Here is a 22,209-nt window from a genome sequence, read left to right on the forward strand (position 1 = left end):
GATTGCCTAAACTAAGTTTAGTAAAATTCACTGTAATATCTCCTAGTACTCATTTGATAATTTCATTTAGAGATTTTCTGGCCTTTTCAGAATGTTAGTAAAGAAAACTAAAAAGGAGGCGTGAAACATACTTCTGTTTTTAAGAGAGAAACGTAGCACATTACTGTGTGCAACTCATTTTATAGAGGCTGCAGCTTTTATTATTTGACGGATATCCTTGGAGATGAAATTCTATTTGTTGTGCTTGTGGTAAGAACTCCTGTTTTTCAAACAGCCAAAGTGTAAACGTTTCACTCTGTGTCATTTTTGACTCACTTTGATAATCTGCAGTAGTTCAAAGGGTAGCAGCACAAAAAAGACAAGTGGGGAGAGTAGTATAACCATTTCTACATGTAATCCTTTGTGGGTTTTGTTGACACTGCCAAATAAAAGACAATCTGTAAGTGCAAAGCTTACCCAAATCTAATCCTGTTTGTTTGGGAAAAAAAGAAAAATGGCAAAAATCACATAACAGATTCCTAAATGATATTTTTGATGAGAAATGACAGGTCAAACATTCTTGTATTCTTTATAAGGGGGGTAAGCAGTGTATGGTGCAGGTACCAAAGCTGGTGTCACGACGCATTCTGAAAGGGTGTGTGGCAGCACCAGGGGAGAGTCCTTGCCTCCTGTCTCTTACAGCTGCACTTGTTTCTTTCTCCTAGGCAATGTATTGCTAGTACAGATTATAAGAACAACAGATAAACTGTGAGCTTGTAGGGTGTGTATTTCATACAGCACCGTCTGTAAGGAACCCTGTGCCCAGACCTCATTCCAAGTTTATGCATTGAAGGATAACTCGAGGCTTTTGCTTGATAAATATCTCCTCCCAATTTCTTTCTCCAGAACCTCATTTCAGATCAGGAGAGCCAGCCTGTGACCATCGGGGTTGGGCATGGCCTGCCAGAACACTTCACCAGGCTTTTTTTCTTTAACTATTACTCCTTAAGGCAAGGAGGCCTGTGTGGGCTTTTTGAATTGTCCTGCTGGCCTGTATTCCTTTCTCTGCTGTCCCTCTCCATGAAAAGAACACGTCTGTCAGGTTGGAGGGCATGTGCATTATAGGGAACGCCAGCATTTTGGTTCTGATGTAGTTGCACAACCTTTCATGTGATGTTAGGGAGACACAGGGATTTGGACCTTGAACAGCCTCATAGTAGACTTTGTTGGCCAACCCTGAGAGAAAGGCTAGGCACTTTTGATCCAATTTAGTAGAATCGTTTCTTCTGTTCTGTTTTTAATTTGTACCTTCACTCTCTTCTGAAGCCTTCCTGACTCCTTTTCACAACCTGCTTTCTCCTAGATATGGCTCAAAGGCATTTACAGTTACTTAGAAGTTATTGGATACCCAGGAAGTACCTTTCATCATGTATTAGCAAATATCCTAATTGCGTTCAGTACTCTCTACATCTTGCTGGTCTTCACAGCTTGCTGATATGATGCTATCAGTAACACATAAGCTGGTTGCAGGAAAATGTGCGTGTGTACCTGTATATGTGTAAAGATACGGTCTCCCTTTAGTCCTGATGCAGACTTCTAGATAAGATCCCAACTTTGGTAAGGCACTAAGTAAAACTCTCTTTCCCAGGAGAGGGAGGGTATTGATAATGTCTGTGAAAAGAGTGGCTAGGCTGACAGGGTAACTTTGGTGGCTCTGACTCTTATTCCAGACCATCAACAGAAGTTGTAGTTGGAGGCCATGAGGCCTCTGAGCTGGCGGCTGAAATACGGGTAGAGCTGCATCTGAGCAGGTGCTATTTCAAAGAATCGGATGTTGCCTGTGTGACATATGTACATAGGCCTTTAGAATGGGACAAGCATGAATGGCACATGTCAAAGGACGAGGACAGCTGTGCAGTAAGAAAGCATCCCTTATTGCGAACCCTCCGGCCTGTGCACCTTTCTTATGCAAAACCGATGAAATGCTATATTTTGAGAAGCATCAGTATTGTCCACTCCTTAGACCTTGTGTGGTGTCCTGAATTTCTTACGGTGCACAATTAAAGAAACCACGCTCAGTTAACAGACACAGTGTATTCTGAAAGGCATGTATACGAAATGGCCCAACCTCTCTTTTGGTCCTAAATAAGACTTAAAAATGATGAATGGTTTTGATTGGAAGGGACCTTAAAGATCATCTAGTTCCATCTCCCCTGCCCTGGGCAGGGACACCTCCCACTAGACCAGGCTGCTCAAAGCCCCATCCAGCCTTGAACACTTTCAGGGATTGGGCGTCCACAGCTTCCCTGGGCAACCCATTCCAGTGCCTCATAGTGAATAATTTCTTCCTAATATCTAATCTAAATCTCCTGTCTTTCAGTTTAAAACCCATCACCCCTCATCCTATTGCTACACTCCCTGATACAGAGTCCCTCCCCATCTTTCCTGTAGGTCCCCTATAAGTACTGGAAGGCTGCTATAAGGTCTCCCCGGAGCCTTCTGTTGTCCAGGCTGAACAACCCCAGCTCTCTCAGCCTGTCCTCATAGGAGAGGCGCTCCAACCTTCTGATTATCTTCATGGCCCTCACCTGGACCTGCTCCAACAGTTCCATGTCCTTCTTGTGTTGGGGGCGCCAGAGCTGGAAGCAGTACTTCAAGTGGGGTCTTACGTAATGATATGTGTTGAAACCAGACCCTACATACTGCTATGTTAGGACACATATTCTAGCATAATATCAGGACTCTTGAAGAATGACTGTCACAGGATGCCTAACAAAAGTGTAGGAGTCAAACTGTAGGGTAAGCAGGGGCGGAATAATATGTTCTATGATAACGTCTCATTTTGATTTCTAAGAAGAGATACATTTTATCTCAAAATGATAATTTTCCTTTCTTTTCCTGCTTGCTGCTGAATCCTCGGAAACAACTGATAACAATTTCAGTGTCTTTTGTTTTGCGTGTAAAGGCTTAACAGAATTTCCTACGTTCTTGGGTAAAAGTGAGTGTCATAACCTGATTATCAATGAAAGAAACATGAAGTTTTCCATATTCTTTTAGTTTTGGAGTTACCATGTTTTTATGTTAATAGAGGCTCTCTTTCTGCATAATGTGAGATAAACTAAAGAACAGTTCCTGAACAGCCTTCACTCTCTGTTCATGGTGCATTGTGTATGATGCGTTTGATTGTGTCCTCTCGTAGGAGGAGGACATAAAACAAGAAGTCCTACAGAGAGAGTAGATGGGCAAGTGAATGTATAAATGTTCACAGAAATTTACTGAATACGGACATTTCAGTTCAAAGATGGAATGCAGTAAAGAACATCAGATGTGCAAAACTGTCAAATAAAATGCATCCCGATGTACATATGTGCAAAAATATGAGCTTGTTGTATGTATATATACGGAACTATGTTCATCTAATGCATTAATATCAAATTCCCAAAAATGTGGTGATGAGAGAGGACCATTTTAACTCATGTCAAGACAATGTGCTCTAGTGATTTCTCCATCCCTGGAGAGCTAAACGAAATGTCTCAGAATGTAACTGATTGTTTTAAATTATTCACTTTTGTTTGGCTCTTGCCCAGCTCCTCATTGCAGAGGGCTATGGCAAACAAAACCTGTAATTTACACTGACAATGATAACACACAGTTTATTCTGCTAGCTTCTCAACTCAGAGTTTTTTATAAAGTGAACATTCAAACAAACCTTAGGTTCTTAATGTAACTCTAAACTTAGCCAAATGGTTAGAAATCAAATAGTGATTCTATTTTTTTTTCCCCTTTCCATGAAAATGTCATTATATATTTCCTTTGCTGATAAATAAGGATATCCCGAATTGAATAATGAGAAAAGACAGCAGTAATCTAAGAACTCTTTTCTTTTTTTCATTCTCACATTTCTTTTTTTTTTTAATCATGGTGGTTTAGCACCAATTTCCTAACCATTTTATCTTTTACTGCCAAGTGAGAATTGACACAACTTCCACCATACATTGCATATCTGCTTGTCATATTCCATTTGCTCCAAACTCAGAGTGCAGAAAGAAAAATAGTGGGCTTCTATAAAATCTGTAATTTCCAGGTATTTCTAGGATTTTGCTCTTTGGTTATTTTGGTTTGTTGGGGTTTTTTTTGGGGGGGTGGGATTGAGGTGGCTTGTGGTTTTTTTTCCATTTGCTGAATTTTCTTCCAAAAGAAGATGTTTGTTCCTCCTTAAGAACTGAAACGTGAAATCTGATTGTGTAAACAGAAGTAAAGTGGTAACAAATCTGAATGGGCAGATGCAATAGATGTGAAATGGTGGAGTTGGGTCTGGGTCAGTGGTCAATACCAGCAGATGAGGGAGAGGTACAAGAAACTCTGCTGCAAATGATTTCGTTATAAATGCAGTAAGCAGCTCAGTAAAGATTTATCTTTCAAATTGCGTATTCAAAGAGGGGTTACAGAAAGGAGCAGTCACCCTAGCTGAGTTATCTACAAGTTAGAACTATTGGAGTGGGATTTTAGTCCATGTGAAGACATCCATCTTCAGTCAACTGAGTGCAGCTGTCATGAGTACATTCCCATGGACCAGCGCTGGGAGCTTTGGTGCCTCCATCACAACAGAGACATCCGAACAAAGTCACTTACTTTAGAGGTCTTCATCTATTAGCTGAATCACACCTTTAATGTCAAACATGGAACAAAGTTTTACATTTTGTTTCTGAACATAATTTACAGCTGCAGTTGAAAGCAGAGGGGAACATGAGCACTAGGAGGGCAAAATTTGCTCCATGTTAAGAAGCGTACTAAAAGGTGATGTAATATACAGATTATAAGAAAATCTGGATATCTTGTATAGGAATGGAGAAACAAACATTATCTGAAGAGAGAGTGGGACTCGGGATTTCTTTTGGGGTGCAACCAAAAAATACATCTTTGGCCATAGTGCCTGCAAAACCAAGTACTCTTTATAGAGCTGATGAGAAGAACCAAAAAGGAAATGAAACTGAATTATTTTAATACTAAACACTGAAGTATCTGAGGACAGATAGATCGAAGAGAATAAACTTATTTAAAAAAAAATAATAGTGCACAGCGCTTTCGTAGGAATGTCTGCTTAGTATAACTTCATGAACTGTAGCTCATAGTTATATATACTCTCTTGCATTCAGGACAAATATATAAGACAATGACAGTGAATAAGACTTGCCACCAGTAATGACTTAGGGTGTTTTGTCATCCTTCCATTTTATGCTTGAGGAAAGTGAGGTGTTGTGTTAAAGAAGCATAATGACTTATTTGGTGTTATACAGCAAATAATCATTTTTCCCCTTTCCTTCTGTAATTATAACAGCTGAACAAACAAGATAACATGAGGAGAAGTTTCTTAATTAAGGTGGAGGGTCTGGATGCTATGAGACAGTGGAATGAAGAGCTCTGCTTTATTGGGAATAACTTTTAAAAGCCTAACTGTTCCAGTGAGCTCAGCATCTTCATTCCTCTCACTGTTATGAACTGCTGCATGCTTGAATGCATTGAGAAGTCTTGCTGCAGTTCTCTAAAAGGGTGGAGGCTGCATGCCTGAGCTCTTTAGAAACTATGACCCCACATGCTAGTACTTATTTCTTGAAAATTTGACTAAATATTTCGTTATAGATATTTTCAGGAGACTTTTGTATGGGTTCCTATAGTCTCTTAGAAAGCAAAGAAGGAAAAATTGAAGATTGGGATGTTCTACAACTATCCAAATAGCCAGCTTTTGCAATAGCAAATCAAGATTCTGATTTTACTTCTTCATTTGGGTGCAGTAAGTTAAGGGCAACTGTTCCCGTAAGGTTAGTAAAAACAACATTATTTGCTGTGGAAGAAACAAAAGCTATTTGTATAGTGAAACAAAATGAATTATGGAAGTTTGTTTCATGGCTGGATTTTTTTTTACTGTCCAGTAATGTGCAAACTACCCTGCTTCCTCTGCTGTTAGGATGAACACGAAGTTTTTCTGCAATGCACTTTTACTCGGGTCATACTGGACTCTTGCTTAATATCCTGGATACTAAAAGATATCTGTCTTCAAGAACCCTTTAGGCATTTCATAATTTAGAGGTCTTTGCTGCTTTCTTGCATTTCATTTGAAATTAGCTGAGGGATGAGAAAATGGGATGATGATGGATAGGCATACAGCCATAAGAAACTCAATTAAAAATTGGCCTTTGTAAACATCTTTTTCAAATAATGGTAAGTAACTACTTAGACTCTTGAGTTTTGTTTTTACGCACGTCAAAGTGCATGAAAAACATGCTTATGCCGGGAAAGGGGTAAATGAACTGCTGTGAGCTCAGTTAGTCTTGCTTCAGTGCAGATACCAGGATTAACAGGAGGATAGAAGGGCAAAGCATTACTCAATTTAAGGACAGATGGGGAAGGAGAGCAGACTTGCCACATGATTCTGCTTTCCTCTCAACTGGCTGGAGTATTTAATGTTTGCCTGCTGCCTGTCAGTTCTCCTCTTTACTATAGTTTCTTCTAATAAGTTGGTGAATCAAATGAATTGGTGTTGCGTTCTGCTTGAGTTATTCCTAGAATCTCTTGTTAAAAACTAGTGCTGCCTCCCATTTCTCTGGCTTTTTTAAGGGAGGAGTTACCCACTAGCTAATAGTTCATCAGTTTCTCATGTACGTTTTTTTTGGAACACTTAAATACTGTTTATTCCTGGTAAGGTTCTAGTAAGCTTGTTGCTTTGTGTTGTACAAATTTGATATAAAGCTTTTTCTATTACCAGTTCAGCTTCAGATGGCTTCACGTTCTTTCTCCATAAAGAGAGTCTAATGTGAAAACCTCCTTGACTTCCCACACAGTGGAATCCAATGCTGTCAGTCAGGGAGAAAAAAACAAGTAAAAAAGAGCGAAGGTTGTGGCAAAAAAACAAATTAATTTTATGCCTCAATGTTCAGAGGAGATGGATGTCCAGAGAAATTGCATGTTCTCCGCTTTTAGTAGGGTTCAGACTTCCCACTTTTGATGGATGGATTTTAACATAGTAGCATTTCTGTTTCTTGTGTGTTATCTTTGTTTGCACATATTTTCCCCTTTAAGATGTCTTTATACTTAATTTATTTTAATCTGTTGTTAAATTGCTTAGTTGGCTTTGGGAAAAGGATTTTAGTTGCTTTTGATTTGCTGGTACACGTTTACATGAAATTTGTTTTGTCTGTGTTGTTAAATTTTTTTCTGTGGTGCCTTCAAGGGGTTCAGTTCTTTTAGATGCTCTGTTTAATTAGTTTCCATTAGTATTACATATATATCCAACCGAAAGCTAGCTGTGATAATTTGTTTTCTTCCCTTTTGCCTCAAACAGGTTGAATTTGAGAACTTATTCATCTCTGGCTTTTCAATATTTACACTGTGGACTAGTTCATGGTTCCAGTGAGAACAAAACCCATAACTTGCTCCTCCTGTTGAAATTTATGATTAGATGCTTTACAAAAAGTTAAGAGTATTTAAATAGCTATTCTTTGTTGTACTCTAGTGTGACATTTATCCAAGATGTAAAAATAACTGCAGGTTTCTGCCCTTTCTACCTCTCATCACTATGTGGTAGGCGTCATTATTTTGGATTCATGGTCAGTAGTCTAGCACTTATATGATTGTCTCTTTGAATATGAACTTCATCTCACAGGAAGTCTGTATATGCTTTTACACAGTTAAATATATTTATATTATTTCACTCTCTCAACTTCTGTGCTTTCCTTTTTTTGTTATGGCTGTACAGCGCCTACATTAACATAATTAGTTTTCTTATTCTCATGTAGATACTTTATCAATAGTATAATCATATTACTTTGAATATTTTCTTCTCACACACTTTGAGAAGCACATTCTATCCGTGTCCACATTTAAAACTAGAGTGTGGTTTTTACATTGGATTCTTGGGCTTGCATTTGTATAGGGACCCTTACACCATTGTTCTTTGCCTGTAGTCTTTTTTCTTTTTTTTTTTTAATTTAACTTTGGTTGAAATGCTGTTTGCTTAGACAGAGCTTTGCTATTTCCTGTCAAACTTCATTAGCTACTTTAATGCTTTATTTCCAAGAATACAGAGTTTTAATGATTGCATCCTTAATTGATGTGTCATCCTGAACTGTGCGTGCCTTTGCACCTGCCAACTTTCTGCTAATTTTAAACAGTTTTCATCTTCATTTTCAACTTAAATACCAGCAGCCTGTTTTTGTGTTATATTAGGTAGAGTTTATGCATCCCATTCCAAAAGTCTTTCCACAGTCTAATAAAACTGAACCCTTTCTTCCTGCATCATTTGCTCAACGACTTACTGAAATGCTACCTTCCTGCCTGAACCTGCGCTTTGGTACTAGGATGGCTTCAAAGATGTAGCCATGGAGACAGTCTTGTAGTCAGGTGGCTAAAAAGCTAATTTTGTCTCCAAGCACTTTGCAAATTCCTTCATATGTTGTTATTTTTATCGTAAATGGCTCCTTCTCAGTTTTCTCCAAGAAATGCTCTGGATGCCTGCTGGGTATCACAAAGCCAACTATCTTTGCATTTAGTAATCAAAATACCCAAGGGTAAGATTGTGTACACTGTTTTGAGACTCAGCTCTTTACGTATGCAAGCGTTAAACTACACACTTTAATGAAATGCTGGCAGTGAAATCTGAAATGATATGAAACTAGCTTAATTTTAAGATTGGTTACAGGCAAGAAGTTTAGACCAGACTAATCTTAAAATTTGATAATGCTTATAAGCGTGCATGGAAGACAGCCCGATATATAATTAATATAAAAGAAATGTTTTCTTTTATGAAACTTAAGTAAAAGCTCTGTTGTTTGGAATGCCTTCTTTTCTTTCTTTGCATCTGAAGTTAATACAGAGCTAAAGGAGATGGGACTTCATAGAGGTCAGGGTCCTGAATCTGTAAGTACATTCCTGTAATAAAACTCTACAGAGTTACACACCGTGCTCTTTGGATGTTCACTATTGTAAGAAATGATGCTTTGCAAAAAGGTGTATTAAATCTCCTTACCCTTTGGTAAACTGAAGGCTTAGGAAGCTAAACCAGCTCAGTATTTGTGCCCGTCTACAGGTTCAGTACTGTATATTTCATCCATCTTTTATTTCTAGGCCAAATGCTACACTCCGGGAGACCTGAAGCCCATGCAGATGATAACAATAGTCTTCACTGTCTTTTCAGGAGAGTTGAACTGTATAAACTCTGGGTTTATTTGTTGCTCCTTCAGTCAGAGCTACAGTGTTGGCTGTTACATTGTGTTCACAGACCATGAGAAAACTGGGTTCTGAACCAAAGATGATCTATATAGGGCTGATATTTCAATAGGAGTTGTGGATGACTAGCAATTAATAACATGGATTTATGGATGTGGTGCTGTGTTACAACGGTGAAGCTTTGATGAGCATGTTTACAAGGTCCTTTGAGTTTTAATATAGTGGTTTTCATTAAGTTTATTTATAATCTATATTTTTTATTGGCTATACTTAAATCTAGTCTGTAAGGATTTTGAAGGTTTATAGCAAACTTAAAGAGATATAAAAAGTTAAGTAACTTTATCCAGTGAGTGTGTTTATCCAAATATGTCATCAAACTTCTCAATTTCCTTTTTAGAAGGCCAGTTAGGGACAGACTGACTCATTCTCCTGTCTGACAGAACACAAAGACATCCAGAGTTTAGCTGGCAAGACTATTGAAAAAAGGGAGAATTTTAGGATTTCAGGGAGTGTGTCTTGCTTCTCAGTTCCCCAGTTGGATGTGAGATCAAATTTTCAAATGAGAAACATGTGAAATCTTGTCTAAACATCTGAATAAGCAATGTCCCAATTTCCTGATGACTTAAATGCAAATCGTAGGATCTGAACATTCCTAAAAGTCATCTTAGTAGTCATAAATTTATACGTCAGAATAAAATTTACAGTGCTAAGAATTCTCTGATAACCCCCAAATTCTTAGCTTGCAAATCAAATTGAAGGGAGAGGAGGGTGCACAGTTTCCATTTCTGCTAGGCTTTATTTCCTTGTCCATAGGATTGTCTGGTTTTGTTCAGGTGTTTTCTCAGGTTATGAGGAAGAAGGAAGCTAGCATAGCATGTAAGGAAGTGCAAGTGAGATGATGCATGCTTCTTCCATATGTGTATATAGTGCTCAGAGATTTTGTAGCTGGGCATAAATGCACTGAAGCTCATAGCATGCCATGGGAAACTTCATTATGAGTTTAGACTGCATGTCTAACTCATAGACTGTGACTCTAACTGCATGTCTACTGCCTGTAACTAATGTGTGACCTGCATTCTCTGTTCTCAGGACCATTTTTTCTCTTGCCTGTTCTTAGGATATGAAACTAACTGTAGCATATATAAGTCACTTCAAATTTTCTGCCACGAGAAATGTCTTATCTTCATTGAGATTTCTCTTCCTCCACACTCAAACAGGGGTATAACTTTTCCCATAGCAGTGATTTTTTTTTTTTTTTAATGGAAAATTATGATAGTGTCAAACTTTCTATCTCAGAGAACGATTTGTGGCTCCTTGTCTCTATCTGATGTTGTGTGTTTTCTTTTCAAATTCTAGTTACAAAATCCTGTGCCAATTTCTCCCTCTCTCACAGCCCCACCCTGCAATGAATCAGAAGTGCACCGTGTCTTTTTTTGGTCACAGGTCTTGGTGCAGTCATCCGCTTCTATTGTTGCTTATGATTAGACTAGTTATGCTGTGCTGCACATGGAGCAGCGCACTCAGTCTTATTTGGAAATGTAAATTGGTGACTAGAACGAGTGCCCTATTACTGTGGGCAGCGCCTCACCATGAGCATATTTGGCCCGTGCTTCGTCGTCCGTGCTGGTCACTGGTTAGGTTCCAAACGGAGTATATGGAGTTGGTGTTGATTTACAAGAGCCATAAATATTCTGAGACTTGCCATCTTAGAAGGATCATCTTTCCCTTTGAGCTCTGACACTACAGTTGAAAGTGCTGACCAGAGCTGCCACCAGGGTGGTTTTCCATGATCAACCCTTTCAGAAGAATTTATGCCCCACTCATGAGGGGAGAGAGGGGTAGTAGTGTAGGAGAACATCGTTTGACTAAGGTTTTCCATTGTGTTCTCCCCAGTCTCAAAGTACGCAATGATAGTATTGGTTGGTAATCATTACAGCGTACCCGAAGCAGTGAACAGGTATCTTATGTGCTCAGAATTTAAAGAAAATAAATATGAGCCTCACTTCTCTCTGTCATTCCACCAATGTAAGTGTAGTTGCATGAGAAATGGTTATCGCCTAGATCTTGCATCTGCTTGCTGATTACAGTAGGTGGAATAATTTAGAATTGCACCGCGGATCTAGAGAATTTCTCAGTTGTGTTAACACTGAGTTGAAAGCGCTGTTTCTATTTGTATTTATTCTTAATCTTTGTTTTGAATAAATATAATGAGACCTTATTTAAAAGTGTTTGGTTTTTTAATCCCTTTGTTAACCTGGATTTTATTCGTTTATTTGCTTGAAGATAAAGTATTTTAACCTTCCATCATGCACAGAAACTGTTACAGAAATCTTTGAATCCTTGAATTTTGACAAGGGTTTGATTTCACAACATCTGTTGAAAGTTATGTAGTGCAGCGGTACATAGTTTTTCACGTACGAGCATGAGGTAATTAATCTGTGTACATCACTTCCTTGAGTCTGCCTTCGTGCCTCAGTGGTATTATTAGTGGGACTGTCCCATTGGGGTGTAACGTAGAATAAGAGTGCTAATGTTTTGCTTGTGGCGGGTCTCTCTTATTCACCTACAGAACACTAGATACCCATGAAAAAGGTCAAATGTACAGAGATCTGGCATCCATTTCACAACTTGCAAGACATAGTCTCAGGCATATGTAATATATATAACTCATTGCCAGAAAGCTAAAAGGAAATGATTGCATTTGAGTACAATGCAATCTACAACAATAGTTCAGTGTGCATGAAATTAAAAACTGCTGGTAACACATGTAGAATAAATAAGTCGACAGTGTTTATTTTTACTGTAGTTTTCTGTAGAGATAAGATCCTGCTTCTTATAATATTTAATTGGCTTCATTAAGAAAAACAGCAAATATTAATTATACCCACTGTTATAGAATATTGAATTTTCCAGAGCTGGGCATGCAATATATTGTTATTCCAACGTGTGAATGTGTCAGAATGAAAGCACAACACTGTTACGCTGACAACACACTAACACACTTCACCTTTTAGCTGAGATGGTTCCTTCTCTCCTTGATGCCCTGTCCCAGTTTTCAAGCAATGCTCACTTGACCTACTGTGTGTAGAAATTACTTTCAACTGATGCTTTCAAAAGACCAAAACACTAGAGTGCTTAGTTTTATGAAATCACATTTCTTACCTACTCAATACCTGAGCAGTATTATAGTATGATTTAATTTTGGTACATTTTTAGTGTGATGTTTAATCCATGTAATAACATTGCTTGAGAGAATAAGAGTGTACCATAACGGTACACAAGAGGAAATACCTAGCCTCAATGCAGTAAGGAGAGCGCATCCAGTGAAGAGACACAGAGGGGCAAAATAGCTAATGTGGAAATTATATAAAAAAATATTTTTGAAGTGAGGGCCTAGAAAAGGATTTAGTTGTTTGGAGGGACAGAAAGATATGTTTGGCTTATTTGTGTAAGTTTGGTGTTTTGTTTTGGGGTTTGGTTTTTTTTTGGGGGGGGGGGTGGTTCTTGTTTGTTTTTAATTTTATTTTTTATTTTCTTGGAGATGCTATGAAGAAGAATTTTTGAGCTCAGGTAGAAAATGTGGCTAGGTATGACAGGCTGAGTGATAAGCAGTATGACTTTGTTACCCCAGTTTTAACAACCGAGGTATTAGAGAATCTTAAGGATGAAGCCAAGAGCAGGGGTATAAAAGACTGAGTTTCCTTCTAGTCTCTTCTGTCTCTCTTGGGATGATGGCAGGTTGCTCACAAATTGTGAGATTTGTTGTGGTGGTGGTGACTGGAGTAGACTTGAGTCATCAGCATAGAGATGGTGACTGGCTTTGAGTTTCTGTGAGGAGAAGCACTGAGTGAATGGATAAAGACCCAAAGAATAAGTCTTGTGGGGTCCTATGGACAGAGTGGAGGTAGACAATGAGAAGTTCCCAACTCGGATTACACAGTGGAGACACTTAAAGAAATGAGTCTAGCTGGAGTCGCAGATATACTGTGTGGGTAAGATGGAAGGGAAGTGCTTAAACCTCATTAATGTCCAAGGCAGCAAAAGATCAGAGACAGTGAAGACGGATTAGGTTCAGAGGTTTGCCAGAAGGGAAGTTATTCAGCCTTTAATGAGAGGAGTTTCAGTTGAACATGGGGCAGAGGGCAGACCAGAATGATGCCTACAGTGAAACTGAGGGAAAGGGTCTCCTGGTGAGGATGGCAAAGACTGCATCAAGAGCCCAGGCAGCCAAGAGAATCACTGACCCTTGGAGATCTTCGATAGTCAGCTGGACAGGGGTCTGAGCAACCAGATCTGACTGTGAAGCTAGCCCTGCGGTCAGCAGGTTGTGCTGGAGACCTCCAGAGATCCCTTCTAGCCTGTATCACTCAACAGGACATCGTATTAACTGCCTGACCTTGAGGGGGGGGGCAGCAGTTGGAGCAACAACCACAGTGTTTTATGGTGTTTTGTTAGATGAGAAAGACTACAGTTGTGAGACTTTTGCAGGTTAGGTTCCATTTTTTACGCTTGGTGAATGCTGACCCTTCAGATGGGTATAATAGTAACTTTTATCTTAACACTGTAAATGCCCTGTACTTAATGGTTTTAGGAGAAATGTCTGATACTGTAGTATAGAGTTTGGTTGGCTAGCTGATGTTTTTTTACTTGCTTAGAGCATAAGGAGGAAGTTTCCTTTTAGGAAATGTTAGGATTATCTTATATGTAAACAGTTGTGTTTTCTTCTCTGGACTATGTTCTCTGTATGACCTTTGTGAGTGTGAATTAAGAGCTAAAGCAAAATCTTATGATGGCTTTCCTCCCTGTAGAAAAACATCCCTCATCTTAGTAGATGATCTTTAAACTAAAGATCTTATTAATTGCTGCTACACCAACCTGCACAGGTTTGTGCTAATATTTGAATTCCTGTGAGCACCATTTATTGTAACTGCCTTTAAAAATCTATTACATTGCTTACGAGCAAACTGCTATCTTTTCCTGTCCTGTTGAACAACGTTCACTTATTTAATGGGTGTATGTTCATAATAAAGCCTTACCCTTTGTATAGTTGAGAGTCTTATAAAGTATGCAGAAAGTTTGAAGATGGGACACACGTACACATTGGGAGATTTCTTCCTTTCCTGCAATTTAACCCTTGTACCCCAAGGTAACTGTGACTGGTTTCCTCCACTCATACCTTCATTTCCTTTCAGTATTCAGAAAATGGGGAATAACTATGCTTAAGTAAAATTTTAAACACCTTGAGATTTGCAGAAGTGTAAGTGCTAATAATTTTACTATTTTACTCTTTCATTTCTTTTTTTTTTTTTGGTGTGAGGTGGAGAATAATATGTAAACACGTAAATACTTGGATGAATATGGCATGTGCTATCAAGTTGGTAACATGCATATCTGGAACACCTTCTAGTTTCCTATTTTAGTTTTGTAAAATGTTTTCTAAAATAGCAGCTTTTATTATTTAATTGTACTGCAAAAGTCTGGAATGTGGATAAATGTATTGGGACAAGTAGGTACATCCTCAGGGAAGATACATTGGAATCTGCATTTGAATCTAAAGTAGGTATTCTTCCTCTTCCTTAATCCTGCCCTCCATCCCCCAACCCCATGAAATGCAAGGGCTTCAAACAAGCTTGATGGTTTTCATGCTATGGTTCTTGCGGTGCAGCTAGTAGTCTCTGTATCTAGCTTCTGGATTTTTTTTATTTATTTTTTTTTACCTTCCTGTGACTTTGGGTGCTGCAATTTCTTTAGGCTCCAGCAATACAATAAAATTTTCCCTTCTAGACTCTAGTAGACTTGGGCTAGTACACTACCATGCACGTGTAGTTTGTGTTCCTGTCTGATGCACACACATACAGAGTACAATTCATGCTGAAGTGCAGGAAAGACCTATCCAGTCGTTGCCCATCAGCCTCCTTTTCTCCACAAAACTTTTGTGCCTTGTTTGGCTTGTGTGCATTCTGTACTCTTCAAGGATATGTTTTGCATATACTGTAGCCGTTGCTCTTTGATAAAAGGAAGACAATTTTTTTTTTTTTTTTTTACGAATTGAATGGAAGTTCAGGACTTTGCTTTGAAACTGAAACACTGTTTGGAATCACAGGATCACAAAATGATAGGGGTTGGAAGGGACCTCTGGAGATCATCTAGTCCAACCCCCCTGCCAAAGCAGTTTCACCTGGATCAGGTTGCACAGGAACGCGTCCAGGCGGGTTTTGAATGTCTCCAGAGATGGAGATTCCGGCACCTCTCTGAGGGTTCCAGTGCTCTGCCACCCTCAAAGAAAAGAAGTTCCTCCTCATGTTTAGGTGGAACTTCCTATGTTCAAGCACAACCTCTTGTCCTGTCACTGGGCACCACTGAAAAAAGAATGTTATATACCCTTCCATACTTAGAAGAGACTACTGCTTCTGTCTGAAAAAAGAAGAAAGTTCATTCATGAATATTTAATGCTTCTCTGCATTATTTTTTAAAAAATTGAATTGTGGGGGAGCAAAAATTTGTCAGTGCTTTATATATGAAGAATTTCAGAGTTCTATTTGTTCATAATCAAAATGCAAAATTCACATTCTGAGAAGGCTTAAATTGGACTAAGGTTTTTGAAGTGGAAGAAACGGTCACCTTGTTGCATAGGGGCGTGTGTCCTGAATGTCAGTTCGGGCAGGCTAATGTAGAAAGAACTGTGCCTTAACTTGCTGTGGGGTTTTTTTGCTTGTGGGGGTTTTTTTGTTGGTGTTTTTTTTCTTGTTTTGTTTTGGGTTTGGTTTGTTGGGTTTTGGTTTTTTTTTTTTCCCCTGTTATGGCAGGCAACTGCATGGAGATCTTGATGGCGACATTACTTGGCAAACATTTTGGAATCAGCTCAATATGTGACATCACACCCCCTTAAGGTTTTCCACATAAAATACGTCCTCCAAAGAAAATACAAAAATTGAGACTTAATCTGAAATCTGTTATTACATCCTCTAAGGTCTCATTAGGCACCTCAGTATTTCCCCTCCCCCGCTTTCCCTCTTTTTCCAGGCAGATAGACTAAATGTTGCAGATAACAGTGGTAAACATTTTATAGTCCTCTGGGAGGAATATGGAGGAGGAGCAATGAAGAGAGCTTTAATCCCATGTCTCCCCTGTTTTCACAAGAGAAAAATAGAAGGACTCTGATGCTTAGTCTTTCCTTCTGTGTAGCTTTTCACCCTGTGTGAGGACGTGTCTGATGTAACGTTTTGCCACTTTTAGCAACTGTAGTTGTTTAGCTTTGTGTCTAAGAGATGAGAGTCTCGGGTTTTGGTTCCTGATGTGACGATGCTTCACAAAAACAGTTCTTAGAGGGGAAAACAAGTCATTTCTATACCTTGTGGGGGGACTTGGTACGTGCTTTTTTTGTGTGTGCCTGTGCTTGCCTGCATCTGTATACATTTCTCTGAAAAGCAAAGGGGGTTTTTTTGCTCAGCCGCTTTAATTGCAATCCATAAATATGGCTGTGTACCCAGTGGGAAGCATATGTGCTAGCTTTGATAGACCTGCAGGAGAGAGGTGTAGTGTGAAGGCTGAACACTGCCAAAATACATGGAACATGATGTTACACAGGCGAAGCAGAGGAAGAATTATCTGTGCATAATGTGAGTTTAGAATAGGCTTGACATTCTCACACCCAAACATTTCCATCTGGAAGCCGTTCCTAAGCGAAAGGAAACAGAGACAATATTCTCCTATCTTCTGGAGTAGCTATCCAGGGAATAGGAAATGTTCTTCGATAATTTTATTTTTTTTTCCTGCAGGTTCAGAGAAGCCACAGTTTAAAGTGGCTTTTTTAAAGACAGTAAATGATATTAAATTTTTCTTAATCCTTCTGAGAATTGGTAGTGAAACCTTTCCACTGTGCTTAAACAAGCTGTGGCGCTTTGAGGTTACACTTAAATAAAGTTGGATTTCTGGCTTTTAGACCAATCCTGATATGAGAACTTTATGGCATTCTGATTTTCAAAGCTTTGTGTAAATTATCCTCTGCCTTTGCTTCCTCTCTCTGTATTTCTATGGTCTGTCCAAACACCACCTACTTTTCCTCATGTCTTTTGCTTCTGCCATCAAAGGCTACATGCCTGATTTCATATTCTGTTACATACATACTATAGTGTGCACTGAGCATCTTAAACATGCTGAAAGGTTCACCTGCTTTAAGTTCCTTGTAACTTTTGCCTATTTCCCTGTATTCTCTGTAGTGTAACACACCTGTCATCCTGCCACAGTGCAGATGAATCTGCTAACTGACTTACCTCACCTGCTTGTGGAGATGTAGACACTACTGTTATTTGGGAGTAATTAGTCATATTTTCACAGCTGAACTCTCAAAATACAACTCGGCAAGTATTTCTGATTTTCAGTGGACGCAGAATAAGAAGGTGGACAGATCCTCAGATGAAATGTTAAATTGTAGGTATTTCTTAGTACTATGGCAAGAGGTAACCTTACCTTTCACGTTCTTGTTCCAGGAAGTTTGTAAACTCATCGCTTTTTTCCATGTATTTGCTGTGCTTCCTCTTCTCTTCTTCGAGTTCATACAGTGTCTGTCTGTGTGATTTTTCCACCATTAGAAGTTGCTCCAGCATTCGTTTGTGAGTTTCCTTCTGTTTCTCTACAACTTTATCAAGCTACAAAAAAAACCCAAAAAAAAGCAGAAAATCCTGAAGTCTTTTGAAACTCTTACTTGCTCAGGCTTTCATTAATGAAAGACTTTGAGAGGCTTAATAAGATTAAATGGATTTAATAGTCTAATGGTCAGGTCCTTTGGTATCTGTTTGGAAAAGGTTATTTAGTTCTGTCAGTCTAATTCTGACAAATTAGAAAAATACGTTAAGGTACTGTTTTGCAGGACCCTCGGTCACCTTCTGTTCCTCCTCCTGCCAGGACTGATCCTCAACAGCTACTAATTAACGGTTACTGTTCCCAGGGCTGTGCTTTTCTCATTGATCATCGCGGTAGAGAAACAGATGTCTTGGCAGAAGAAGCCTTTGCTTCACACAGAAGTAGGCCGACTTGGTTGAATAGAAATAGCTGCCTCATTTGTAGCTGCATAGGAAATGAGAGCATTGAATTGTCTTTGTAAGGTAGACAGGTAGATCAAAAAGCAGTTTTCCTCTGGTTTTACGGTAACTGTGTGATAAAACCAAGCATGGAAGACAATTCTGCCTCCTGTGCGTACTCAGAGCATGGCTCTGGGTTTCTGGAATAAGTAAGTGCTAAATTTTGAAATGGTTGGAAGTATTTTTATTTCATGGTGGCATTTCCTGTTTTGTTCTTCAGATTTCACACATTGTAAAGGGGTTTGCCTTGCAGGTGGCACCTTTATAGCACACTCTGAACATCAGATTTCCTCTCCTTCCCCAAGGATTCCTTCTGAGCTTCTAAATATTATTATAAAGCGATGCTTTAATTCAAATAATGTGTTTTAGATTTTGGTAATAATTTTTATTTTTTTCTAAACCACCGAGGTATTGGTGTAACTGTTCACTGGAGTTACACTGTTAAACAAATTGATTTCCACAAACTGAGAGAAAATTATCATTCTGAGGATTCCCTAAGAATTTTGAATTCATTATGTGATGGAGTTATGCAAGTGTGTATGTACGAAACCAGAAGGGGTTTTCTTCCTTAGGCGTTACTGATCTAGCCGAAGTCTGAGGAATGCTCACTGGAGGCCATGTAAAGACCTGGGAAGAGTCTGTATTGGTGAGAATCTTTGTTCCCTGCTTGTTCCCCTTCCCATGTGGGGGTTGCCTCCCTCATCGGGTCAACACTGTAATCCTTGTACCCTTTTCGGAAAAGAGAAATTTTGAGCTTAAAGCCCAGTGCCTCCTTATAACCACAGTGTATTCTAGTAGGTCAAGCTGCTTCGCAGTGCTTCACTCTATTAATAGGAAAGAATTTACAAACGGGCAGTGTGGGAAGCAAGGCTGGTTCTGGTTCTCCAACATTTCCCCTACAAGGAATTTCATGTGCCACAAGAAACACTGGAGCTTCAGATTCTTAGGGCCACTGCTTATTTTGGACAATTTGATTCCAAGGAGTATGATTAATTATCTTTTCCTCATGTTTATTCACAGTTTGGCCAATAGAAACAATGATAGGAAGAGCTGGAATGCCTAAAATTGAGTTTCTTGAATGAATGAGAATTATCGTCAATTTCTGCATAGGCTTCTGAATCTCCTCCTGTTTGCCTCAACTTCTTTTAAAGCTTTATATATTCTCTTGTTTTTTGGTGACACTGATATGTATAAGGAAAAAGGAATCATTGGCAAGACTTTGAATATGGTTTGAGTCCAAAATATTCCAACAGAAATGTGGACCATTTTGAAAATTGCCTGTTCTTTCTGCTATTACTTTAGAGAGTGTCTTTTCTGTTCCAGCATAGCTGAGCTCATTTCATGAATGATCAAAAAACGTAAGGAAACCTATGACTGTCCTTTTTCGCTGTTTTGTGGTGCTTTTACAGCAGGTTGTTAAGGTTGTTTCTTTTCTCCCCTTATTCACACATAATTTGCACACTTTTACACCAGCAAGGTCAGTGCTTTCTGGAATCATCATCCTGAAGTAGGACCTCTCTTGGGAAAACATTTCTTACCTAAACCCTTGCATATGCAAGCTTTGTCAATAAGCAAGTGCTGGCTTATACAGTAATCTCTTGGCTGTGTTTTCTATGTCTTTTACAGAGGTTGAGAACTGAATTGCCTTAAAAGGTCAGATTGAAGAAAACGGGCCATTTTGACTTTCTCCACAATCTCCTTTCTTCCACCAGAAGAGGAAATGTCAAAATATAAAATCTTTTTTTCAGCTGCGAACTTACCAGAATGAGAGAATTTTCAGTGTGTTTTATCAACCTTTCTCTTGGAGGGTTTCTTGGAACAGCTATTGCACAGGTGTATGAAGCACCATCACCCGAGTTTCTGATCCTCACCTTTTTAAAGGTCATGCTGTCAGGTGAATATATGCTGTTCTCAGAAGGAAACCCGCCTCTTATTTTTTGACAAGTTTTGATGTGGTGCTGTTTGCAACTGTGGCCTTGTCTTACTTGAATTGATATCAACGGGGCATCAGCCTTGCATGATAGTGTTTGCTAGTCTCAGCTCTCAGTGCGACGTCAGGTGGGGAAGAAGGCAAGGGTGTGAACTTCTGATTTCTTTTGGCAGGCCGTCTGTATGGATGGGCTTAAGAAAGTAAAGTGATGTGTTTGTATGAATTGGACCAGTACTTCAAAAAGTATATGTAAGAAAACCTGAGGGCCTGTGTAAATTGCTATGATAAGAAAACACAGATTTCTGGCTACAAGCTGATCATAAATCGAATGAGTCCTGTTTCCAAACATATAAATGCCTGATGGAGATGAGGGTTAGTCATCAACGTAAACAACATTAAACTTTATCAAGGAGTGCAGTGATAGGATGAGGGGTAACAGTTTTAAACTGAAAGAGGGTAGGCTTAGATTAGTTATCAGGAAGAAATTCTTTACTGTGAAGGATGGTGAGGCACTGGAACAGGTTGCCCAGAGATGTTGTGGATGCCCCTTCCCTGGAGTTGTTCGAGACCAGGCTGGACGGGGCTTTGAGCAGCCTGGTCTAGTGGGAGGTGTCCCTGCCCAGGGCAGTGGGGTTGGAACTCGATGATCTTTAAGGTCTATTCCAACTCTAACCGTTCTATGATTCTAAGAAAATAGTCCTGCTTCTGCACTGTTGGGTGTGAAGGGTGAGGGACCTGCCAGCAGTGTTTTATGGGTTCAGTATATTTTGTTTGCTCTAGAGTATTTGTTGAATGGCTGTGAGAGTATAATTCAGGTGGTAATCCAAGCAGCAGGTATGCAAGAAGAAAGGTAGTCACTCCAGATTTTTGTTTTGCAGTTCTGAGTGAGCAATGCCAATGCCTTTTGCTTCACAGTTGTGCTTTTGTCAGTGTTGAGATTAGCAGTTTGGATTACAAACTGGTATTCAGAATGGGAGAGGTGTGTGCTCAAGGCAGGGAGGGGGAATGAGGAATTTGAAAGTGGGTAAAAGAACAGTAGTGTCCTGGGGAAACCTGCTTAATGTGAAAGAGTAAGAGAGACAAGTAACTAAGCTGCTGCCTCAGAGCTGTTTTCGTGTTGCAGTTTTCTCCTGTTGCTCATTTTAGATTATGCATTTGGGTTTTCTTTTCAAGAATGCTGTCAAATCAGTTCTACCGTGAGCATTTGCAGCTGGCATGCGACTGTTGTGGCTGGGAAACAAGGTAGAGAGCGAAAGCTTGGGATTCCACTTGGGAGAGAAGGGAAGAGGTGCTGGGCCTGTCTCCTGGTACAGGTGGGTGATAGGGAAGAGCACTGGAGAGGCAGCAGATCCTACATCGCAATTACTGCAGGCACTTGAGATCTGCATGTAAGCTGCTTAATGGGTACGGGCACTGGCCTTGTGACACTTGTGTGTGTGTTACTGTGCAGCATGCCTCTCCCTCCCTGCAGGACCCGGCAGAGCAGAGTCTGGTTGCTGCACTACTGTGTGTTTTGTTTGGAAGCTCCGTTGTGTCCCTCTGCGAGATAAGGGCACGTCCCTGGGGAGCAAATGTGACTCCTGTGTTTTCCCTGTGAGATCTGGTGGCTGACTCCCACGTACCCAACAGAGAAGAGAGAGAAGTCGTGTGAACCCCTGTTAGTGTGAGATCCTCTCACAGGAGCGGTCTCCAGCAGCCCCTGGTTCCTCGAATTACTCTGTCCAAATGCTAAATCTGCGCATGGAGAAATATCCATTTATATCGACGCACACACGTTTGCTCAGCATATACAGTTCTTGGCTACAAACCACAGAGGACTAATAAGCAGCAGTATGAATGTCTTCTGTTGAAAATTAAAGTGATAAAATCTTAATTAAGTGATTTGTTGTTTTGTTCTTGCTAACCGTATGGGCTTTTTGTTTGAATTAGTACTTGAACATACTGTACAATACAATGGAAAATAAGAGGCATGGTCTTACGTAACTGTGAATAGTTCAG

At 39.5% G+C, this 22,209-nt stretch overlaps 2 protein-coding genes across 4 annotated transcripts in view; one reads left to right on the top strand and one right to left on the bottom strand.

Annotated features, from left to right (window-relative positions):
- The window catches only part of CMSS1 (cms1 ribosomal small subunit homolog), a 243,329-nt gene that overhangs the window by 58,726 nt on the left and 162,394 nt on the right, over window positions 1-22,209 (top strand). The window contains exon 1 of one of the 2 annotated variants that reach the window (XM_063350343.1): window positions 6,181-6,198. The exons of the other annotated variant lie outside the window; for it this stretch is intronic. Within the exon in view, the coding sequence (XP_063206413.1) occupies window positions 6,196-6,198 (3 nt within the window). The 5' untranslated portion in view covers window positions 6,181-6,195. Of the gene's footprint in view, window positions 1-6,180; window positions 6,199-22,209 lie in introns of those variants that run through there. 2 annotated transcript variants of the gene reach the window in all.
- Window positions 1-22,209, bottom strand: part of FILIP1L (filamin A interacting protein 1 like) — a 210,317-nt gene that overhangs the window by 56,851 nt on the left and 131,257 nt on the right. For both annotated transcript variants that reach the window (XM_063350299.1, XM_063350289.1), the window contains exon 6: window positions 17,671-17,849. In XM_063350299.1, the coding sequence (XP_063206369.1) occupies window positions 17,671-17,849 (179 nt within the window). The remainder of the gene's footprint in view (window positions 1-17,670; window positions 17,850-22,209) is intronic.

Source organism: Chroicocephalus ridibundus, chromosome 1 (assembly GCF_963924245.1).
Source record: "Chroicocephalus ridibundus chromosome 1, bChrRid1.1, whole genome shotgun sequence".
Lineage (NCBI taxonomy): Eukaryota > Metazoa > Chordata > Aves > Charadriiformes > Laridae > Chroicocephalus > Chroicocephalus ridibundus.